This window comes from Podarcis erhardii (assembly GCF_964252035.2).
Source record: "Podarcis erhardii genome assembly, chromosome: 2".
Classification (NCBI taxonomy): Eukaryota; Metazoa; Chordata; class Lepidosauria; order Squamata; family Lacertidae; genus Podarcis; species Podarcis erhardii.
Window position 1 is genome coordinate 122,176,897 of NC_138498.1, and position 22,847 is coordinate 122,199,743.

At 42.1% G+C, this 22,847-nt stretch overlaps 1 protein-coding gene across 1 annotated transcript; it reads left to right on the forward strand.

Annotated features, from left to right (window-relative positions):
• The first annotated feature begins 1,071 nt into the window (after positions 1-1,071).
• Positions 1,072-12,031, forward strand: LOC309336588 (vomeronasal type-2 receptor 26-like). The gene is made up of 6 exons (XM_081852590.1): positions 1,072-1,227; positions 2,802-3,093; positions 4,815-5,618; positions 8,524-8,751; positions 9,623-9,749; positions 10,988-12,031. The coding sequence occupies exons 2-6, from the start codon at positions 2,815-2,817 to the stop codon at positions 11,887-11,889; spliced, it is 2,340 nt and encodes a 779-aa protein (XP_081708716.1). The 5' UTR covers positions 1,072-1,227; positions 2,802-2,814; the 3' UTR covers positions 11,890-12,031.
• Positions 12,032-22,847: the final 10,816 nt, after the last annotated feature.

The window sequence follows — 22,847 nt, forward strand, 5'->3', positions numbered from 1 at the left end:
TGTATATAAAGGCCTGAGGTTTGGAGGAATTCAATCACTGTTGTACAAACTGCAATTGGTAAAGGTAAAGGGACCCCTGACTGTTAGGTCCGGTTGTGACCGACTCTGGGGTTGCGGCACTCATCTCGCTTTACTGGCCGAGGGAGCCGGCGTACAGCTTCTGGGTCATGTGGCCAGCATGACTAAGCCACTTCTGGTGAACCAGAGCAGTGCACGGAATCGCCGTTTACCTTCCCGCCGGAGCGGTACCTATTTATTTACTTGGACTTTGACGTGCTTTCGAACTGCTAGGTGGGCAGGAGCAGGGACCGAGCGACGGGAGCTCACCCTGTTGTGTGGATTCGAACTGCCAACCTTCTGATTGGCAAGCCCTAGGCTCTGTGGTTTAACCCACAGTGCCACCCGTGTTCCCGTATGCATATGTATGCATATGTGTGATAGTTCAAATAGAGCCTAAAAGAAAGAGCATTTTGATTCTACCTGTTATGAAACTATTTCATCATTAGAAAGTTTGCAAAGTTCACCAGAATCCTCAATGACTTAATCCAGACTATGAAGCTATGTTGCTCATTTCTCACAGACTTGTTTTTCCTCCAGTTCTGCACCTGCCACACATAGTCCAGGAGGTTTCAGAGAGGAGCTTTCTTCCCCTTTATAATTATCAAAATCATAGTGATGTATTCCTCTCCACACACAAAAGTGCCAGGGATTTCCCCAGAGGCAAATAATTTAAAAGGAGAAAATAAGGCAACTTCTTGTAACAATAACCTAAAAAGGAGAAAATGAGGCAACCTCTTGTAACAAGCTTGAAGGAAGAGCCGGGCCATAAATACTTCCTTTCCTATATTTCTCAAAACAACAAGTCATGTGCCATGGAAATCCTGGTCTACGATTGAGGATAGGAAGGGGCTGTGCAGGTGAGCAGTTTCCTCTCACAACCCTGAGAGGCTGGACCCTTGTTGTTCTGTTCTTGTTACAGATGTCACAAAAGGACATTGTCACTGGCGTTGCTAGGATGATATCACTGCTGCTGCTGCTGCTGCTGCTGATGTTGTTAATGCCCCAGGCAGTGTGTGGGAACTGTCCCTCAAGTCCCTTCAGGCATCGAAACAAACCACTGAATTATTACAGGGCAGGGGACCATATCATTGGCGGAATCATCTCACCCAAACCTGCTTTCTTTGAACCATACATCTTTTCTAAACCCCCATCAACAAAGCTTGTTGAGTAAGTAACTGTGTGTTGGATCTAATGTTGCCCAATTGGCACTCTGGATGCTCCCAGATATACAAAGTTTAGGCAATGCTGAAATTAGATCAAGTCTTTATTGAGTATTACAGTGATACCTGGGGTTACATATGCTTCAGGTTACAGACTCCGCTAACCCAGAAATAGTACCTTGGGTTAAGAACTTTGCTTCAGGATGAGAACAGAAATGATGCCACCGTGGCGCTGCGGCATTGGGAGGCCCCATTAGCTAAAGTGATACCTCAGTTTCAGGTTAAGAACGGACCTCCAGAACGAATTCAGTTCTTAACCCGAGGTGCCACTATATTTCTGATTTATTAATGGAACAGTCATGTGACAATAAGTGTTGCTTCTGCATTCATCTCCATTAACGTGGGGGTATTTAGACACCTTCACAATGGTCCTTTGTTCATCCAGTGTGTTCCAATGCCTTTTGCTGTCACCTTCCAGAATGCAAAAAGTCTATTTCTTTTTAAGAATGTGTATTTGTTGTGGCAGGGCAACAGGGTCCTTTAATCCATTTCAGTTGCACAAACCCGAAGTTCTCAAATCCCACCAGCCATATAGTGACAGTCCACAACAGAGTTTCTCTCAGTGCTTATTGTAACTTTCAGGGGGTTAGCTAAAAGTATTTTCTGCTGCAAAATCAGAGCATCCTTAGACACAAGATTTACCCACCCGGGAAGAATGGCAGACGAAGGTGATGGAATACATCGAATTGGCTGAAATGACTGGCAGAATCCGGGACCAAGGAGAGGAGTCGGTGGAAGAAGATTGGAAAAGATTCAAAGTATATCTTCAAAAATATTGTAAAATTAAGGATTGTTAGAAAGTTGTTGGAAAAAGAAAATTATGTGGTTTTGGTAGAAATGGTATAAAGGATTAAGTAAAAATGAGTTGATGAAATTGACGAAAGAGAGAACTTTAAACTATAACATATTAAATCAAATTATTTAAATGAAAACAAGGTTGGAAGGATTTGCTGAAATAACAATTTGAACTAGAATACAAAAATGGGAGGTGTGAGGAGGTCAAGGAAATAAGTAAAGGAAGAAAGTTATGTAAAGGTCTAATCTGTTCTTTTTTTTTTTTACGAGTGTATTTTCTTTTTTGTTGTTGCTGTATTTCCCCCCCTGTATTTTGTATCTTCTTTTTTCTTTTTGTAATTCTTAAACTTTGAATAAATATTTTTTAAAAAAAAAACAAAACAAAATCAGAGCATCCTTTCAGCAGCTTTCAAGCCTTTCACAAAACTTGAAAATGCAGTTGATTTTGTTATTTGAAGACTGTGGACTTTTCATCATGAAAAATAACCTTTCAATTTTTCTCTGAATTGGTGAGTTAATATCTGCTTTGCAACAAGGGGAGGTCTCCCACCTTCAGCAAAAACATTACAAAGCATTTTTTTGGGTGGGGGGAGGAGATACAAAAAATTGAGACTGATGTTGCCCAGAAAAGTCCTTTGATTAATAAAAATAAAGAATTTGGCATTCTCTTTTCACTGAATGGAAAATGGCGTCCTGGTCATAACTGTTATGTTTGCTGGTTTGCAGTTTGGCTCCAACGATGTATTGGCACATTCTGTCCTTCTTGTTTGCTGTTCAGGAGATGAATCAGGATCTCAGGATGCTACCCAACATCACCCTAGGCTACAGCCTCTTTGAAACCTATTTTAATGGCAGACTAGTTTCCAATGCAATGCTAGACATGCATTCTGGTGGGGAAAGCCATCTTCCAAACTATAACTGCGGACAGCAGAAGAACCTCTTGGCTGTTTTTGAAAGGGCTGAACCTGACAACTCCATCCAGATTTCAAGCATGTTGGGCATGTACAAAATCCCACAGGTAATAATAATAATAATAATAATAATAATAATAATAATAATTTTTATTTATACCCCGCCCTCCCCAGCCAAGGCCGGGCTCAGGGCGGCTTACAAGCAATAATAAAAACAAGGTGAATGATTACAAATTAAAAACAAAATTAAAATACATTAAAATTTTGAAACATTAAAATATTAAAATGTAGCCTCATCGCAGGAGGAGAAGGAAAAGAAAAAAGAAAGAGAGGGAGGGAATCAAATTGGCTCCAAGCCAAAGGCCAGGCGGAACAACTCTGTCTTACAGGCCCAGCGGAAAGAAATCAGATCCTGCAGGGTCCTGGTCTCATGAAGCAGAGCGTTCCACCAGGCTGGAGCCAGTGTTGAGAAGGCCCTGGCTCTGGTTGAAGCCAATCTAACTTCCTTAGGGCCTGGGACCACTAGGGTGTTGTTATTTATGGACCATGAAGCTCTCCGTGGGGCATACCGGGAGAGGCGGTCCCGTAGGTATGAGGGTCCTAGGCCATGAAGGGCTTTAAAGATCAAAAGCAGCACCTTAAATCTGACTCTGTACTCCACCAGGAGCCAGTGCAGCTTGAAAAGCACTGGGTGAATATGCTCCCATGGCAGAGACCCCGTGAAGAGCCTCGCTGCAGCATTCTGTACCCGCTGGAGTTTCTGGGACAGCTTCAAGGGCAGCCCTGCATAGAGCGAATTACAGTAGTCAAGCCTGAAGGTGACCGTTGCATGGATCACTGTGGCCAGGACAGGGCGGGAAAGACTGGAATACCTCCCTGTCAAATATACTACAGTGGTGGAATGCCAGTTTGTGCAGGGGATTAGACTACATGACCACGTAGCTCTCTCCCAACTCTGCCATTCACCTTTTAGGAAAGGATAGTCCTAAAAAGACCTACAATAAGGTGAATCTAGCCTGAGATTCCCCAGGAACATCAGAAGCACAGAGGGGCTTGATCCCATCAAAGGACCAGTTAGCCCAGCATCTTGTTTTCAGATGAGCTCACCTGATGCCTCTTCTGGAAAGCCTGCAATCAGGACACTCTTCACAATTTTGCTTCCCAGCAGCTAACATTCAGAGGCTTCCTGACTCTGAAAGTGGAGGGGAAATGTGGTCGTTGTGGGTAGAAAAGATTGAATGCCTTATCCTACCTTAATTTATCTTATCCTTTTTGAAAACCATCAGAGTTGGTGAAAATCACTACAGTTTGTGGGGGCCACAACGAAAATGTCAAGAAAGCTTCAATCTGGTTTATAGTAACATGGTACAATTTGTTTGACATTACAACGGTTACTATTTGTTATATACGGTGGTTATAATAGTCATGAATGACTTTTCCAGTTTATAATGAAAGATCTATCTTTTAAAAATGTATTAATGGACATTTTTGCACCCCCAATGTAAGCATATTTATACATCTAATTACTGACACAATTTCACCATCCATTCACTATGCTAGTTTATCATGTGTTTTCATAATTAGGTCCAAGACAATCTCAAAAAGTGAGGTTTCTCCTAAGCATCCAAAACACATCTTTATATATCACTAGATGTGTGTGTGTGTGTGTGTGTGTGTGTGTGTGTGTGTGTGTGTATACACCCCCCACAGCCTAGTATTTTTACAATATATACATATTTTGTCACATAGCTATATACTTCTCCACAATCTAATATTCTGAAGAAAGAGACTATCTGGACCTAAATCAGCCTCTACTCTTCCTCACTAGGTCAGCTATGGCTCTTCTCATAATGATAAAACTCAGTTCCCTTTTGTCTACCAGATGATCCCCAAGGAAGAAACCCAGTACCTGGGGATTGTCAAGTTGCTCCTGCATTTTGGATGGACGTGGATTGGTCTCTTTGCTTCAGACAATGACAGTGGAGAAAGGTTTTTGAATGCTGTGAGACCTCTGATGATGGGTAGCGGAATCTGTGTCGCCTTCTCAGAAAGAGTGGAACGTGAGACTCTATATGCAGAGTTCATGGAGAGGAAGCCAACTGTCATGTGGATAAAAGTCACTGTATTTGTCTTCTGCGGGGACTCTCGTTATGAATTTACCCCGATATTCGTGATACAAGAAATTCTTGAAAAGATACAAAGTGGGGGGAAAGTTTGGATTACAACAGCTTTTCAAGACATCATCAGGCTTTTGCACTACGAAATTAAGCACTTTATGTACACCCATGGTTCTTTGTCCTTCACAATGAAGACCAGAAGATGGACAAAACATGACTACTTTGAGCCATGGTCTGAAAGGACACTACAATTTTGGGATGAATCATTTCACTGTTTATGTTCCAAGGAGGTCTTGCCCGTGAAACAATGGATAAGGTGCACAGAGAAAGAGAAACTGGAGATTCTTCCCCAGGAGGAGATTGAAAGGGCCCTGTCTCAAGACAGCTATATTACTTACAACAGCATCCAAGCTGTGGCACTTGCCTTAAATTCTGCCTCTTCTTCCAGATCCAAACAGATGCTGATGATGGGTAGAGGAGACAGTTGGGGACATGGAAGACTGCAGCCATGGCAGGTACACTTATGTCTTCCACAACACCACTGTAAATGCGTAATCCATTCTCCAACTCTGGAATCAATTACAGATAGGTAGCCGTGTTGGTCTGCCATGGTCAAAACAAAATAAAAAAATTCCTTCCAGTAGCACCTTAAAGACCAACTGAGTTAGTTCTAGGTATGAGCTTTCGTGTGCATGCACACTTCTTCAGATACACTGAAACAGAAGTCACCGGACCTTTCTATATAGTGAGAAGGTGGGGAGGGGTATTACTCAGAAGGGTGGTGGGAATGGGTGATTGGCAGATAGCTGCGATGAGCCTGTTGACGACTCTTAACGACTGCAATAGGTCTAACAGGAAAAAGCAAGGGGTGAGAAGGTGAAAAATGGCTTTGTCATGTATAATGAGATAAGAATCCAATGTCTTTGTTCAAACCAGGTCTCTCCATAGTTTTAAGTTTGGTGATAAGTTGCAATTCAGCAGCTTCTCTTTCCAGTCTATTTCTGAAATTCCTTTGTAATAGAACAGCTACTTTGAGATCTTGTATAGAATGTCCTGGGAGATTGAAGTGTTCTCCTACTGGTTTTTCTGTCTTGTGGTTCCTGATGTCGGATTTATGTCCGTTTATTCTTTGGCGTAAGGTCTGGCCTGTTTGTCCAATATAGAGAGCTGAAGGACACTGTTGGCATTTTATGGCATACACAATGTTAGACGATGAGCAATTAAATAGTCCCGAGATGGTATGTGTGATGTTGTTGGGGCCAGTAATGGTGTTGTCCGGGTTTATGTGGCAGCAAAGTTGGCATCTGGGTTTATTGCAGGCTCTGGTGCCAGTGTCCGTGTTAAGTCTGGTTATAGTATTATTGTGGGTTAGGAGTTGTTTAAGATTGGGGGGCTGTCTGGAGGCAATGAAAGGTCTTCCTCCCAGAGCTTGAGAAAGAGAACTGTCATTGTCCAGGAGAGGTTGTAGATCTCTGATGATGCGTTGTACTGTTTTAACTTGGGAGCTGTATGTGATGACTAGAGGTGTTCTGTTATTTTCTTTTTTGGGTCTGTCTTGCAGACCCAAAAATGGAATCAATGTCCTTCACTTTGTTGTTGTTTAGTTGTTTAGTTGTGTTCGACTCTTCGTGACCCCATGGACCAGAGCACGCCAGGCACTCCTTTCTTCCACTACCTCCTGCAGTTTGGTCAAACTCATGCTGGTAGCTTCAAGAACACCGTCCAACCATCTCGTCCACTGTCATCCCCTTCTCCTTGTGCCCTCCATCTTTCCCAACATCAGGGTCTTTTCCAAGGAGTCTTCTCTTCTCATGAGGTGGCCAAAGTATTGGAGCCTCAGCTTCAGGATCTGTCCTTCCAGTGAGCACTCAGGGCTGATTTCCTTAAGAATGGATACGTTTGATCTTCTTGTGGTCCATGGGACTCTCAAGAGTCTCCTCCAGCACCATAATTCAAAAGCCTCAATTCTTTGGCGATCAGCTTTCTTTATGGTCCAGCTCTCACTTCCATACATCACTATTGGGAAAACCATAGCTTTAACTATATGGACCTTTGTCGGCAAAGTAATGTCTCTACTTTTTAAGATGCTATCTAGGTTTGTCATTGCTTTTCTCCCAAGAAGCAGGTGTCTTTTGATTTCATGACTGCTGTCACATCTGCAGTGATCATAGAGCCGTCTTCTATTTGCCAGGAGGTGATGGGGCCAGTGGCCATGTTCATCCAAGATTAATAAAGATTATTTTATTGAGTTATCATAAGAATATGTAAAATTATCTGCTGTCTTGAGGGACATCTTTAGTAGGTAAGACAAGGGTAAGGACCAAACCCCAAACAAATCTGGAGTGGAATTCCTAAGATGGTTTGATGGCATCTTGTATGCCTCCATCCTTCCGGCAACCTCTGCAGCCAAGCTGCTGCCAAATGTATTGCATTGCATTCCATTGGACTACATCAGTGAGGCTGAAATGGTCTTGCCATCTGGGCATCCTAGGGACCTCCAGTCACACTGCCCCAGCTTGTGCCCCAGAGTAGGTCACTTTGGTGCTGCTAATGCAACAAAAGACAGGAGGAAGCAGTTACGAGTTACCAGTCTCTGCAGCCACAGCAGGCGTTGCGATTCTCCAGCCATTTCATTTCACCCCTGGAGGTGCATTCTATTGTTTCTCAAGAGAGACAGATTACCATAACAAAATGTGAGATTCATTCATGTGGGAAATGATATATAATGAGCTGAAAAAGGTATTTAAGTATACCTTCACTAAGAAACCAGAGGCCTTCCTTCTGGGTATTGTCGGCCAGAAGGTGTTAAAGAAGGACCGAACATTCTTTATGTATGCAACAACGGCAGCAAGGATACTCATCGCAAAAAACTGGAAAACTCAAGATCTACCCACACTGGAAGAGTGGCAGATGCAACTGATGGACTATATGCAACTGGCCGAGATGACTGGCAGAATCCGTGACCTGGGAGAAGAGAAGATGGAGGAAGACTGGGAGAAATTCAAGAAGTATCTACAAAAACATTGTAATTTGGTTGAATACTAAGAAGGATGCTAGATTATAAAAAACTGGCCACCACTAAATTAGATTTGAAATTTGATGATAAGTGAGACTAAAGAAAATATAAAATTTTTTGGAAGAAGTGTTAGATTATATTTGAATGAGTGGACATGAGATTGTAAACAAGTTGATAATTTGTTTGGAAAAAACTTTTAACGATGTAAATGGGAGCGGGAGACGTGAGGAAGTCCAAAGAAGTGATGAAATTATGTCTGTGATAGAAGTAAGACTGTTTATTATTTGTGCATTTATATTTAAAAACTTTAATAAATATTTATAAAAAAAAAAACAAAATGTGAGATTCATGACTAGGAATTCAGAAGGCTCTCGATCTGCATTATTTTTTTCCTGTCATTCCAGCTCCACCCTTTCTTAAGAAGCGTCCAGTTGTTTAACACCTCCAGGGGCGGACTCTATTCAGATGAGAATGGGGATCTGGCAGCAGATTATGATATTGTGAACTGGGTGCTGTTTCGTAATAGGTCTCGTGGAAGAGTGAAAGTTGGGAGTGTAGAGAGACAGGCATCTTCAGATCTAAAACTCACCATTAAGACAGAAGCCATTGTGTGGCCCTGGCAGTTTAAGCAGGTAGGGGAGATGAACAAAGTGCCCTCCCTCCCTGCTTTTCATCTGTGAAGCTGAAATCATTTATACTGTTTACAGGATACTGAAACAGGAAATTATTCTTATCCAATTCCTGAAAACCCAATCTAGAGCTCATCTGTAACCATCCCCACAATTCCTATCCCAAACACTCCTTTCTTGAGCGAATCAACCACACCACTTTGTGCTTCAATGCCAGGTTCAAACATGTGATAACAGCATGAAACATGTGTCGCTCCATTCATCCAACACCCCTTGTTTCACATCTTTAATGCTGAATTCACGCAATCTGAGTAGCATCCACACTCAGCTTCACAAAGTCACTGGAAACACTCTAGCTCATGACCTGCAACAGGTGTGCCAAAAAACCCCTCCATAAAATCCCTTTGGTTAACAAGTACAGTGATACCTTGGGTTACAGACACTTCAGGTTACAGACGCTTCAGGTTACAGATTCCACTAACCCAGAAATAGTACCTTGGGTTAAGAACTTTGCTTCAGGATGAGAACAGAAATCATGCGGCGGCAGCACGGTGGCAGCAGGAGGCCCCATTAGCTAAAGCGGTACCTCAGGTTAGGACAGTTACAGGTTAAGAATGGACCTCCAGAACGAATTAAGTTATTAACCTGTGGTACCACTGTACTTCCTGTTCCAGCTTAGCATGAGGCCTGTGATCTTTCCTTGACAGTTTGCTTTGACATTATCAGAGCAGCAAAATCATAGATAGCAGAATAGTTTGTAAGCACAAAGAGTATTTGCCTAAAAGCGGCTGTTTATGGAAACCTCTTCCAAACTCCATGATTCATTTCCACACCTCTAACACTTTCCTCTTGATGCTTCTTCACTTATGTTTAGACTGTGCCTCGTGCCAGGTGTACCGAAAGCTGTCAACCGGGATACGCCAAGGTGGTTCAAGAAGGAGAGCCCATTTGCTGCTATGCTTGTGCTCCTTGTGCGGAAGGGACCATCTCCACTCAGGAAGGTGGGTGATTCAGAGGGAAAGGGCATCCCTTGGGAGAATATAAATAGGGCAGAGATTCAAACACCGATAAAAAGGTGCTGATCTTTAAAGCTCTAAACGGCCTCAGTCCAGTATACCAGAAGGAGTGTCTCCACCCCCATCGTTCTGCCTGGACACTGAGATCCAGCGCCGAGGGCCTTCTGGCAGTTCCCTCGCTGCGAGAAGCCAAGCTACAGGGAACCAGGCAGAGGGCCTTCTCGGCAGTGGCACCCGCCCTGTGGAACGTCCTCCCACCTGATGTCAAAGAGAAAAACAACTACCAGACTTTTAGAAGACATCTGAAGGCAGCCCTGTTTAGGGAAGCTTTTAATGTTTAATGGACTATTGTATTTTAATATTCTGTTGGAAGCCGCCCAGAGTGGCTGGGGAAACGCAGCCAGATGGGTGGGGTATAAATAATAAATTCTTCTTCTTCTTTTTCTTCTTCTTCTTCTTCTTCTTCTTTTATATTCACATTGGGGGAAAGGCACCAAGAATATCAAGGGAGTTACGGGAAACATTTTTAGCAAGGAAAGTTGTTATAGAAAGAAAAATATGAAGCTCACAGAGGAGAATTGGAACATGTAGGCAGTACAGGGGAGCTAGCGGTGTACAAAGTGAGTAAGTAAGGCGAAGGACAGAAGAAGGTGACTGGAGATTAAAGCAAAAAATAAGAGGCACATGGAGGATGGAGGAAAATAAAGACCTTTCTCCATTTAGAGTCCTTTGGTCAATATATTCTGCCTTAAAAGAAAGGATGTAGGACGTGCCATAATGTCTAGAAAGACTGTGTTCATCCCCAGCTTGAGAAAAGGCGAGCTGTGGAACTCCTTCCCCCATGGAAAGAATGCTGCAATTTGTGCAACGTGTCCCAGTCATTTCCAGATCTTCTGAACAGGCTCTTGGGAGAAAAGGGGTGAGAATCCCAGTGACAAAGATTGGGTTAATATGAGATGAAAGATTTGACCTTGGAAGGAAAACTACAGGAGAGAAAAGAGAGAGAGGGTTTGATGGATGCTGCCCACAACATGTGCATCCTTTTTGTGACTTTAATTCTGTGCTGCTTTTTATATAAGATCTCAAAAGATATGATTGTTTCCCCTCAGCTGATTCTAGAATATAAACTCTCTCTCTCAAATGGATATGCTATAAAATGCAATAGAAAAAGTAATAGTATGTTTCCCCTTAAGAGTACCTGAAGCATCCCTTCTTCCTTTCAGATGCAAACCACTGCACCAAATGTCCAGAAGATCAACATCCAAACAAGGAGCAAGATCAATGCATCTCCAAGATTATCACCTTCCTTGCTCATAAGGAACCTTTGGGGATCACGCTTGGTTTCTTTGCCCTATTCTTGTTCTTAACTACGTGCTTCATTTTGGGGGTCTATATAAAATATATGGAAACTCCCATAGTCAAAGCCAACAACAGAGACCTTTCCTACATACTCCTTGTATCTCTCATGCTTTCATTTTTGTCCTCTTTCCTGTTCATCGGCCGGCCAAGCAAAGTGACCTGCCTCCTCCGACAAACAGCCTTCAGCATCATCTTCTCAGTTGCCGTCTCTTCTGTGTTGGCCAAAACCATCACGGTGGTGCTGGCCTTCTTGGCCACCAAGCCAGGGAACAGGGTGAGGAAATGGCTGGGGAAGAGTCTGGCCAACTCCATTATCATTTCCTGTTCTGGTGTTCAAGTTATCATCTGTAGCACCTGGCTGGGGGTGTCTCCCCCATTCCCAGATTCTGACATGCAGTCTCAGCCTGGAGAGATCGCCCTGCAGTGCAATGAAGGGTCTGTTGCCATGTTTTACACTGCCCTTGGCTACATGGGCTTCCTGGCTGCTATCTGCTTTGTGGTGGCTTTCCTAGCCAGGAATCTGCCAGCAGCCTTCAATGAGGCCAAGCTGATCACCTTCAGCATGCTGGTCTTCTGCAGTGTTTGGGTGTCCTTTGTGCCCACCTACCAGAGCACCAAGGGGAAATACATGGTAGCTGTGCAGGTTTTCTCCATCTTGGCCTCCAGTGCTGGGCTTCTGGGCTGCATCTTCATCCCAAAGTGCTACATTATTATACTAAGGCCCGATCTGAATACAAAGGAGCATCTCACAATGAAAACAAAGTGAGACGCTTGAGTCTATTATGTTCAAATTAGCTGCCCTGTTTAGTGAGCAATCCAGTTATATAAAGATGCCACAACCTGACCCTGAGGCTTTCATTTGCCATTAAATTATAAGGAATTATGTGATAATCAACTCTGGAAATCAACTTGTCAAAATGTTTTACACTATTGTTACTTTACACTGGAAAGCAGTCTACCTATTTTTTTAATTTTCTCATAATTCATAATTTCTGAATAAATGCTGCTTCCAGGGCCTTTTTGTGTTTTTATTCTCTTGCAACCCATGACTTACTAAAAATTTTGTGTTTTCTCAAAAGCTCTCCTGTGCAGTTTTTGCTAGTGGGGTAGGAAACATACATCAAGAGAGAGTGAGCAGAGCTGGTGGTGCTGGAGAGACAGAGTAAGAAAAAGAGAATAGCAGATAGATGTCTCCATCCAGGATAAAATACAGATATCCCTTCCAGGAGGAAAGTGAAGTAACTTAATTGTAGAGCACCTGCTTTCCCTGCAGATGGTCCCAGGTTCAATCCCCAGCATCTCCAGTTGGGACTGGGTGAATGTCTCCTGTTTAAAACCCTGGAGGACCACTACCCATCAGTGTAGACCCTATGGAGCTAGTTCAGAGTTTCCCAAACTTGGGTCTCCAGCTGTTTTTGGACTACAGCTCCCATCATCCCTAGCTAGCAGGACCAGTGGTCAAGGAATATGGGAACTGTAGTCCAAAAACAGCTGGAGACCCATGTTTCAGAAACTCTGAGTTAGATGGACTAATGGCCTGATTCAGTATCCTGCGGGTTCCTGTGTTCCTAAAATCAGGATCCTCACTTGTTACTTTCTGTACATATTTTGTTAGGGTGTGAAACCTAAGACGCTGGCAAGTTAGCAACGTCATGTGACTTTAAGTAGTCAAGCTCGTTAAGTTGTTAAGTTGCTCAGTATATAAAGAGTGTTTGTTTTCTCTGCCTGTGGGGCGTGAAGCAAAAATGTCTGAAAGCTCCGGAGGTGTTTTTGTTATCTTCCTGCAATAAACCTGTCTTTGGAAAGACAGGCTTCCCTGTGTCGTTATTTCTTTGCTGCTGAGACTCTGAAGCTTGTACTGCAACAAGAATCTCTGCACTGGACTTAATTAATGCTCTGCAAAGAGAACTGTTGCTGGTTGCGCAGCGGAAGCATTTACTGGACCAGTACACAAACTCTCTTAGGTTATGGCTCCTTCTACGTTTCTACAACTGTATTTTGTGCAGAGAAAGTGAAAGCAGCTTTCGGATGAGAGAAGACCAGCTTGGTCGTAAATCCAGCTCTTAAAGGCTTCAGAGAAGGAACTGAGAGGCATCTGAAAAGTGAGTAAGACAAATCCCAAGGGGAAAGAGAAGCAAGGGCACACAGAGGGAGTAGCAGCCGACCCCAAGAATGGCAGTGGAAAATTTCCAAGTTCCCTTTACAAAGTTGAACTCTGCTAATTACGTGCAGTGGTCTAAGAGGGCTCAAGTCTGGTTGGAAGCCAAAGAAGTGTGGGCTGACTATGTCCAGAGGCGAAAGCCGTTTGTGGCTGTTGCAGCAGATGCCACAGCAGAGCAACAGGCTGCTGCACATGCTCAGAACAGGGAACATGATAAAATGGACACTAAAGCTAGATGCATGTTGATGGTATCGATAGACGATTCCCAATTACCTCATGTGGAAAATTTAAGGTCCGCATTTGAAATTTGGGAAGCTCTTAGGCGAATTCACCATAGAGCCACCATAGAGCGTGGGGGAACTAGCAGGCAGAGCTGTAAGGAAGCCTCACAAGTGTCTGCTATGGCCAGCAAGTCATGTTTTCGATGTGGCAGCAGGTTTCATTTAATAGCAAAGTGTCCAGAAAAGCAACAGGAATTTCAACAGTCCAAGGTCAGTTTCCGGAGCTACAGGGGAAGACGAAGTGAGAACTACAAGAATCAACGATCCAGAGGGGGAGCAGTTGCTGATAAGGGACTATCTGCAATGGCAGCACAACAGAGTCCTAAAAGGAGCCAACAAACCTTGAAGTGGATAATTGACAGTGGAGCCAGTCACAGTTTAGTTCCAGCGACATCTAGTGGCAGCTTGATGAACTGCAAGACATTGCCAGTTGCAAAAACTGGGACTATAGCAGACAATAGTAAACGAGAAATGAACCTTAAAGGCACAATTTATGTTAATTGTTTGCAAACTAACCTTCCTGTTTTCGTTCTTCCAGGAATGAAGAATGGACTTTTGAGTGTGTCATGCCTGGTAAAAAGTGGTTTTAAGGTTGAGTTTGAAAATGATGTGTGCACCATTTCGAAACAGGGGAAGGAGCTAGTTAAAATTCCCTGTGAGGATGGGCTTTTTGTTTTGGATGAAGAGCAGTTAGCAGCAGGTAGATGTTCAACAGGTAAAGCGCAAGCTAAGTGTGTAAATAAGGCTCCTCATACAGGTTGTGCACATCTACTACACAGAAGGTTAGCTCATATATGCTTTAAGTATGTAAGCAAGATGCCAGATTTAGCTGAGGAGTGTAACATTAAACCCTGTCCAAATTTTCTGGATTGTTGTGCTTGTAAACATGCTAAGGTTAAGACATGTAACTATCCTAGATCTGATAGAGTAAGCAAGAAACCCTTTGAACTTGTGCACACAGACGTGTGTGGCCCTATGCCAGTCAAATCGCTTGGAGGTGCGAGATTTATGCAAATTTTGGTGGATGATTTTTCAAGGGCTAGTTGGGTTTTCTTTCTGAAAGAAAAATCACAAGCAGCTTCCATCCTGATGGATTGGATTGAAGAAGTCAAATGTAAATTTGACACCAGGGTGCGTAAAATACAATCAAATCGTGGTGGGGAATATGTGAACCAAACGCTGGAGACGTGGTTAAAAAGGAAAGGTATAGTTCATAGACTTACCAATCCCTATTCACCACAGGAGAATGCAGTTGCCAAAAGAAAATTTCGAACATTACAGGAAGCCATTGCTGCTTTGCTGTTTGATTCTGGACTTCCACAGCGGTTTTGGGCTGAAGCTGCACTGTATGCAAATTATACTTTTAACAGAGCGTACAATAGCACAGTAGGCAACACTCCTTACTTCATGCTATTTGGGAAAAAACCAAAAATTGATCATCTAAGAGTTTTTGGATGTCGTGCTTATGTGCTGGTGCCTAGGGCACAACGTAGGAAAGGCGATCCTAGATCTAAAGAAATGTTTTTCTGTGGTTATCAAGCAAACACAAAAGGTTGGAGATTTGTGAATGTAGAAGGCAATCAAACAAAAATCACAATCAGCAGAAGTGCAGAATTTTGTGAACAGGATGGTTGGAATAAAATTCATGGAAATCCTGACATACTATTTGATGTGGTGAACAGTAACAATGAAACTCAGGCCCCAGGGCAGGTATTAGTTCCAGAACAGGCTGAGGAATTTGAGTCTGAGGACGAGGGTGAGAAATCGTCTAGTTCACCCAAGTCTGTAAAGTCAGAATCTTCTAGCTCTAAAAGTTCACCTGTACAGCAAGAGAGACGTGTAAAGTCAGAATCAGAAAGTTCTTCAACTACTAGTGACAGTTTACCCGTACAGCAAGAGAGACGTGTAAAGTCAGAATCAGAAAGTTCTTCAACTACTAGTGACAAACAGGTGACTACTAGTGATTCTGGGTCAGAGGGGGAAACTGAAGGAACATCACAGGAACTGTTAAGGCGTTCCAAGCGTGCCAACAAAGGTATACCTCCTGAAAGGTACCAAGCTATTAGTGTTTGGGCTGGTTTGGCAAATTGCGAACCTGAAAGTTTTGAGGAGGTTGAGCAATTACCCCAGGAGGAGGCCAGTAGGTGGCGTGAGGCCATGCAAAAGGAGTTGAATTCTATGAAAGAACTGGGTGTGTTTTCCATCACCAAACTGCCAGAAGGTACCAAGGCAGTAAGTTGTAGGTGGGTGTACAGGATAAAGACAACAGCGATGGGGAAACCAGAATACAAAGCAAGGCTTGTAGCTCGAGGTTTTATGCAAAGAGAGGGGTTACATTATTCCGAAGTCTATGCTCCCACTTCAAGGAGTGAAACCCTACGGGCACTATTAGCAGTTGCTGCTCAGAAAGGGTTCAAAGTGAATCAATTTGATGTCTCTACAGCTTATCTTCATTCAGACTTGGCTGAAGAGCTCTATATGGAGCTACCGCCAGGATTGAAAGTTGGTAAATCAAATCAGGTATGGAAACTACATAAATCTATTTATGGACTCAAGCAATCTGCTCATAATTGGAATGAGTGTTTGAATGACGTTTTGGTAGGCATTGGTTTTAGCAGGAGCAAGGCTGACAATTGCTTATATTTCAGAGGTTCAGGAGATGCTCAAGAATCTTTGCTTGTTTATGTAGATGACCTGATTTATACTTCAAAGACACAAGAACAAGTAAAAAAACTAGCCAAAGAGTTAAATAAACACTTCAAAGTTAAGAATCTTGGAGATGTAAAGGTCTATCTTGGTGTCCAGATAGATAGGACCAAAAATGGCAGTTTTCTACTGAATCAAAAAGGCAAGATATTGCAAATGTTGAAAAAGTTTGGCATGACGGAGTGTGCAGGTGTTAGAACACCAATGGAAATGGCTCCCTTCTGAATGTGGATTACAAAATATTTGCAGACATTTTGGCAAGTAGACTTAAAAGAGTTCTTAATGAAGTAATTCATAAAGACCAGGCAGGCTTTCTCCCAGGTAGACATATGTTTGCTAATACTAGGAACATTATTGACATTTTGGAACTTTTGCAAACAGACATAAATACAAAAGCAGTGTTAATTTTTATAGATGCGGAGAAGGCCTTTGATAATATTTCTTGGAAATTTATGAAGGGAAATTTGAAAGAAATGGGAGTGGGACGGGGGTTTGAGAATGGGATTGATGCAATATATTCAGAACAAAAGGCCAAACTGATAGTTAACAATGTGCCAGTTACAGATAGGTAGCCGTTTTGGTCTGTCATGGTCAAAACAAAATAAAAAAATTCCTTCCAGTAGCACCTTAAAGACCAACTGAGTTAGTTCTAGGTATGAGCTTTCGTGTGCATGCACACTTCTTCAGATACACTGAAACAGAAGTCACCGGACCTTTCTATATAGTGAGAAGGTGGGGAGGGGTATTACTCAGAAGGGTGGTGGGAATGGGTGATTGGCAGATAGCTGCGATGAGCCTGTTGACGACTCTTAACGACTGCAATAGGTCTAACAGGAAAAAGCAAGGGGTGAGAAGGTGAAAAATGGCTTTGTCATGTATAATGAGATAAGAATCCAATGTCTTTATTCAAACCAGGTCTCTCCATAGTTTTAAGTTTGGTGATAAGTTGCAATTCAGCAGCTTCTCTTTCCAGTCTATTTCTGAAATTCCTTGGTAATAGAACAGCTACTTTGAGATCTTGTATAGAATGTCCTGGGAGATTGAAGTGTTCTCCTACTGGTTTTTCTGTCTTGTGGTTCCTGATGTCGGATTTATGTCCATTTATTCTTTGGCGTAAGGTCTGGCCTGTTTGTCCAATATAGAGAGCTGAAGGACACTGTTGGCATTTTATGGCATACACAATGTTAGACGATGAGCAATTAAATAGTCCCGAGATGGTATGTGTGATGTTGTTGGGGCCAGTAATGGTGTTGTCCGGGTGTATGTGGCAGCAAAGTTGGCATCTGGGTTTAATAAACCCAATAAACCCAGATGCCAACTTTGCTGCCACATACACCCGGACAACACCATTACTGGCCCCAACAACATCACACATACCATCTCGGGACTATTTAATTGCTCATCGTCTAACATTGTGTATGCCATAAAATGCCAACAGTGTCCTTCAGCTCTCTATATTGGACAAACAGGCCAGACCTTACGCCAAAGAATAAATGGACATAAATCCGACATCAGGAACCACAAGACAGAAAAACCAGTAGGAGAACACTTCAATCTCCCAGGACATTCTATACAAGATCTCAAAGTAGCTGTTCTATTACAAAGGAATTTCAGAAATAGACTGGAAAGAGAAGCTGCTGAATTGCAACTTATCACCAAACTTAAAACTATGGAGAGACCTGGTTTGAATAAAGACATTGGATTCTTATCTCATTATACATGACAAAGCCATTTTTCACCTTCTCACCCCTTGCTTTTTCCTGTTAGACCTATTGCAGTCGTTAAGAGTCGTCAACAGGCTCATCGCAGCTATCTGCCAATCACCCATTCCCACCACCCTTCTGAGTAATACCCCTCCCCACCTTCTCACTATATAGAAAGGTCCGGTGACTTCTGTTTCAGTGTATCTGAAGAAGTGTGCATGCACACGAAAGCTCATACCTAGAACTAACTCAGTTGGTCTTTAAGGTGCTACTGGAAGGAATTTTTTTATTTTGAGTTAACAATGTGGTTACAGAAGAGTTCAAAATTGAAAAAGGAACACGACAAGGCTGCCCGATTTCCCCTCTGTTATTTATCTCGGTTCTGGAGGTGCTCTTGAACATGATCAGAGGGGACCGGTTGGTGGAAGGGATTCAGGTCGGAGCGAAACAATACAAACTTAAAGTTTTTGCAGATGACCTAGTTTTGACCCTGCAGGAGCCAGAATCTAGTACGAAAAGAGTATTACAATTGATACAGGACTTTGGTCGGGTGGCGGGATTTAAATTAAACAAACAGAAAACCAAGGTGCTGGGAAAAAATTTGACAGACATAGAGTCAGAACGGTTTCAGAGAGAAACAGAATTAACTATGGTTAAAAAGGTAAAGTACCTAGGGGTAAACATAACAGCAAAAAACCTGAGTCTATTCAAGGATAACTATGAAAAATGTTGGTCTGAAATTAAGAGAGACTTGGATAGTTGGACAAAATTGAAGCTTTCTTTGTTAGGCCGAATTGCTGCTATTAAGATGAATGTATTGCCAAAAATGTTGTTTTTGTTTCAAACATTACAGATTGTGGACAAAACGGAGTGCTTCCGGAAGTGGCAGAAAGATATATCCAAATTTGTCTGGCAGGGCAAAAAGCCCAGAATTAAGTTTAAGATATTAACAGATGCGAAAGAAAGAGGGGGCTTTGCCCTGCCAGACTTAAAGTTGTACTATGAAGCCGCAGCTTTTTGCTGGCTAAAAGACTGGCTACTTCTCGAAGACACTGACATACTGGACCTGGAAGGTTTTAACAATGCTTTTGGTTGGCATGCATACTTATGGTATGACAAAGTTAAGATCAATAAGGCCTTTAAGAACCATATTGTCAGGAAAGCAGTGTTTAATGTCTGGACAAAATATAAAGACTTATTGGAAAATAAAACTCCAAGGTGGCTTTCACCTCTGGAGGCTAAGGCCCGAAAAAGACCCAATATGGAGGCCAAATGGCCAAAATATTGGGAAATATTAGAAAAAGATGGAGACAATTGGAAATTGCAGAGTTTGGAGAAAATGAAGGATAAGGTGCGAGACTGGTTACATTATGCTCAGATTAAAGAAGTTTTTAAAAATGACAAAAAGTTAGGGTTCCAGGTGGAGAAATCGAAGTTAGAAACAGAATTGTTAGAACCAAAGACCAAGGTACTATCTAGAATGTATAACTTGCTGCTAAAATGGAATACACAAGACGAAATGGTTAAATCGGCTATGATAAAATGGGCACAGGACATTGGGCATAACATTATGTTTGAGGACTGGGAAAGGTTGTGGACCACTGGGCTGAACTTCACCGCATGTAATGCTCTGAAGGAAAATGTTATGAAAATGATATATAGATGGTACATGACCCCAGTTAAACTTGCCAAAATATACCATTCGTCTGATAATAAATGTTGGAAATGTAAAGAAAATGAAGGAACATTCTTTCACCTCTGGTGGACATGCCCTAAGGTGAAGGTCTTCTGGGAAATGATATATAATGAGCTGAAAAAGGTATTTAAGTATACCTTCACAAAGAAACCAGAGGCCTTCCTTCTGGGTATGGTCGGCCAGAAGGTGTTAAAGAAGGATCGAACATTTTTTATGTATGCAACAACGGCAGCAAGGATTCTCATCGCAAAAAACTGGAAAACTCAAGATCTACCCACACTGGAAGAGTGGCAGATGCAGCTGATGGACTATATGCAACTGGCCGAGATGACCGGCAGAATCCGTGATCTGGGAGAAGAGAAGATGGAGGAAGACTGGGAGAAATTCAAGATGTATCTACAAAAACATTGTAATTTGGTTGAATGTTAAGAAGGATGCTAGATTATAAAAAACTGGCCACCACTAAACTAGATTTAAATTTGATGATAAGTGAGACTAAAGAAAATATAAAATTTTTTGGAAGAAGTGCTAGATTATATTTGAATGAGTGGACATGAGATTGTAAACAAGTTGATAATTTGTTTGGAAAAAATTTTTAACGATGTAAATGGGAGCGGGAGACGTGAGGGAGTCCAAGGAAGTGATGAAATTGTTGTGATAGAAGTAAGATCGTTTATTATGTGTGCATTTATATTTAAAAACCTTAATAAATATTTATAAAAAAAAAAAAAATAGAACACCAATGGAAATGGGTTTTGTAAAAGACAATGAGTTCAAGGATAGTGCTGAATTCAAGCGTGCTGAAATCTTTCAGTCAGCACTGGGAAGCTTACTTCATCTTTCGCAATGGAGTAGACCAGACATTGCTTACGCTGTTAACTTACTCAGCAGAGAAGCTTCAAAACCTAGTGTAAATGCATGGAAAGGAATTCAAAGAGTGTTAAGATATTTACAATACACCAAAGATTTTTGCCTTGAATTATCTTCTGAAGGACAAGCACAGATTACTTGTTGGGCAGATAGTGATTGGGGAAATTTAAAGGATAGAAAATCAGTGTCTGGCTGTGTAATAAAATTTGGTAACTCTCTGATTGGGTGGAGATCCAAGAAACAGAACCTGATTGCTTTGTCGTCAACAGAAGCTGAGTTCTGTGCCTTATCTGAGTTATGTAGAGATCTAGAATTTTACAAATGCTTGGCACAAGAGATGTATGAAAAGGCCATCACTCCAATCACTGTATGGGGTGATAATCAACCGTGTCTTAAGTTAGCACAAAATGGGCAGTTTAAAGGTTGTACTAAACATTTGGATATCCGCTTTCAAAATGTTTGTCAAACGGTAAAAGCGGGAATTGTTAAATTAAATTACTGTCCCAGTCATGAAAATCAAGCTGATGGTTTTACAAAACCGCTTGGGTTTCAGCGGCATGAAAACTTTTGTGAAGAAATGGGTCTGAAGTAATTTTGTTTTTGTATTGCCAGCGAGAGGGGGTGTTAGGGTGTGAAACCTAAGACGCTGGCAAGTTAGCAACGTCATGTGACTTTAAGTAGTCAAGCTCGTTAAGTTGTTAAGTTGCTCAGTATATAAAGAGTGTTTGTTTTCTCTGCCTGTGGGGCGTGAAGCAAAAATGTCTGAAAGCTCCGGAGGTGTTTCTGTTATCTTTCTGCAATAAACCTGTCTTTGGAAAGACAGGCTTCCCTGTGTCGTTATTTCTTTGCTGCTGAGACTCTGAAGCTTGTACTGCAACAAGAATCTCTGCACTGGACTTAATTAATGCTCTGCAAAGAGAACTGTTGCTGGTTGCGCAGCGGAAGCATTTACTGGACCAGTACACAAACTCTCTTATATTTCTCTGGATATTTCCTGCAGAGGCTCAGGTAAGCAAAGGGCCAGTGTGGTGTAGTGGTTAAGAGCGGTAGATTCGTAATCTGGGGAACCGGGTTCGCGCCTCCGCTCCTCCACATGCAGCTGCTGGGTGACCTTGGGCTAGTCACACTTCTCTGAAATCTCTTAGCCTCATTCACCTCACAGAGTGTTTGTTGTGGGGGAGGAAGGGAAAGGAGAATGTTAGCCGCTTTGAGACTCCTTTGGGTAGTGATAAAACGGGATGTTGTTGTTGTTTTGTTGTTTAGTCATGTCCGACACTTCGTGACCCCATGAACCAAAGCACGCCAGGCACTCCTGTCTTCCACTGCCTCCCGCAGTTTGGTCAAACTCATGCTAGTGATTCCCGTCAAGTGTTAGCACCCGGACTCTGGCATTTGCCAAGGCAAAGTCAAACTCCCCCGTAGCAGAGAGGCATCAGAGAACTGCTGATATTCAATTACTCCACGCCCTATATCTACTATGGTCCTCACCAGGAAGATGTCAAACAGAACAACAACTACCAGACTTTTAGAAGACATCTGAAGGCAGTCCTGTTTAGGGAAGCTTTTAATGTTTGATGCATTACATTATTTTAATATTTTGTTGGAAGCTGCCCAGAGTGGCTCGGGAAGCCCAGCCAGATGGGTGGGGTATAAATATATCATCATCATCATCATCATCATTATTATTATTATTCAGTAACAATAGCAATAATAATTTCATTGGAAAAAATGTTGGAGGATATGTAAACATACTGGTAACACAAGAAAAAAATCTTATGCTGACTGATAGGAGAGTGAAATAGTACCACATAAATCAATGTTTTAGTACATTAAGGGGGGGGGGATGGTGCTCCCATATTTCATGTGTGATCTTTCAAATATATCCTCAAAACTACAAGCATTTTCACCCATAGTCTCATGGAAGCCTCTCTTCAATACAATGTTGGCCAAATGCAGCTGAAGCCTCACTGGTCCTTCACAGGATACAGAACCTCATCAGTGAGTTCTCACAAACATGTTTTTCTTCCAGCTCTGAACCTGTTCCTTGAGCCACACAAGGAATCCAAGACGTTTCAGAGGTGAAACTTCCTCCCCTTTTATAATTATGAAAAATAATAGTAATCTATTTCTCTCCTCACAACCAAATCTCCAGGGACTTCCCAGAAGACCAATAACTGAAACATCAAAATGAAGGGAAGCATGATGTAACCTTTCCGTAAAAAGAATAACTGTGGCTTAAATACCTCCTGTTAATGAAATGATGAATAAGACTTGTGCCGATGAGAACCTGGTCAGAGACTTGGCTTG

Bases quoted from the DNA above. Each gene is read 5' to 3' on its own strand.
- LOC309336588 (XM_081852590.1), top strand. From the start codon at position 2,815: ATGTATTGGCACATTCTGTCCTTCTTGTTTGCTGTTCAGGAGATGAAT. The intron at 5,619-8,523 runs GTACACTTATGT...CTGTCATTCCAG, and splicing joins GAAGACTGCAGCCATGGCAG to CTCCACCCTTTCTTAAGAAG. The intron at 8,752-9,622 runs GTAGGGGAGATG...ACTTATGTTTAG, and splicing joins GGCCCTGGCAGTTTAAGCAG to ACTGTGCCTCGTGCCAGGTG.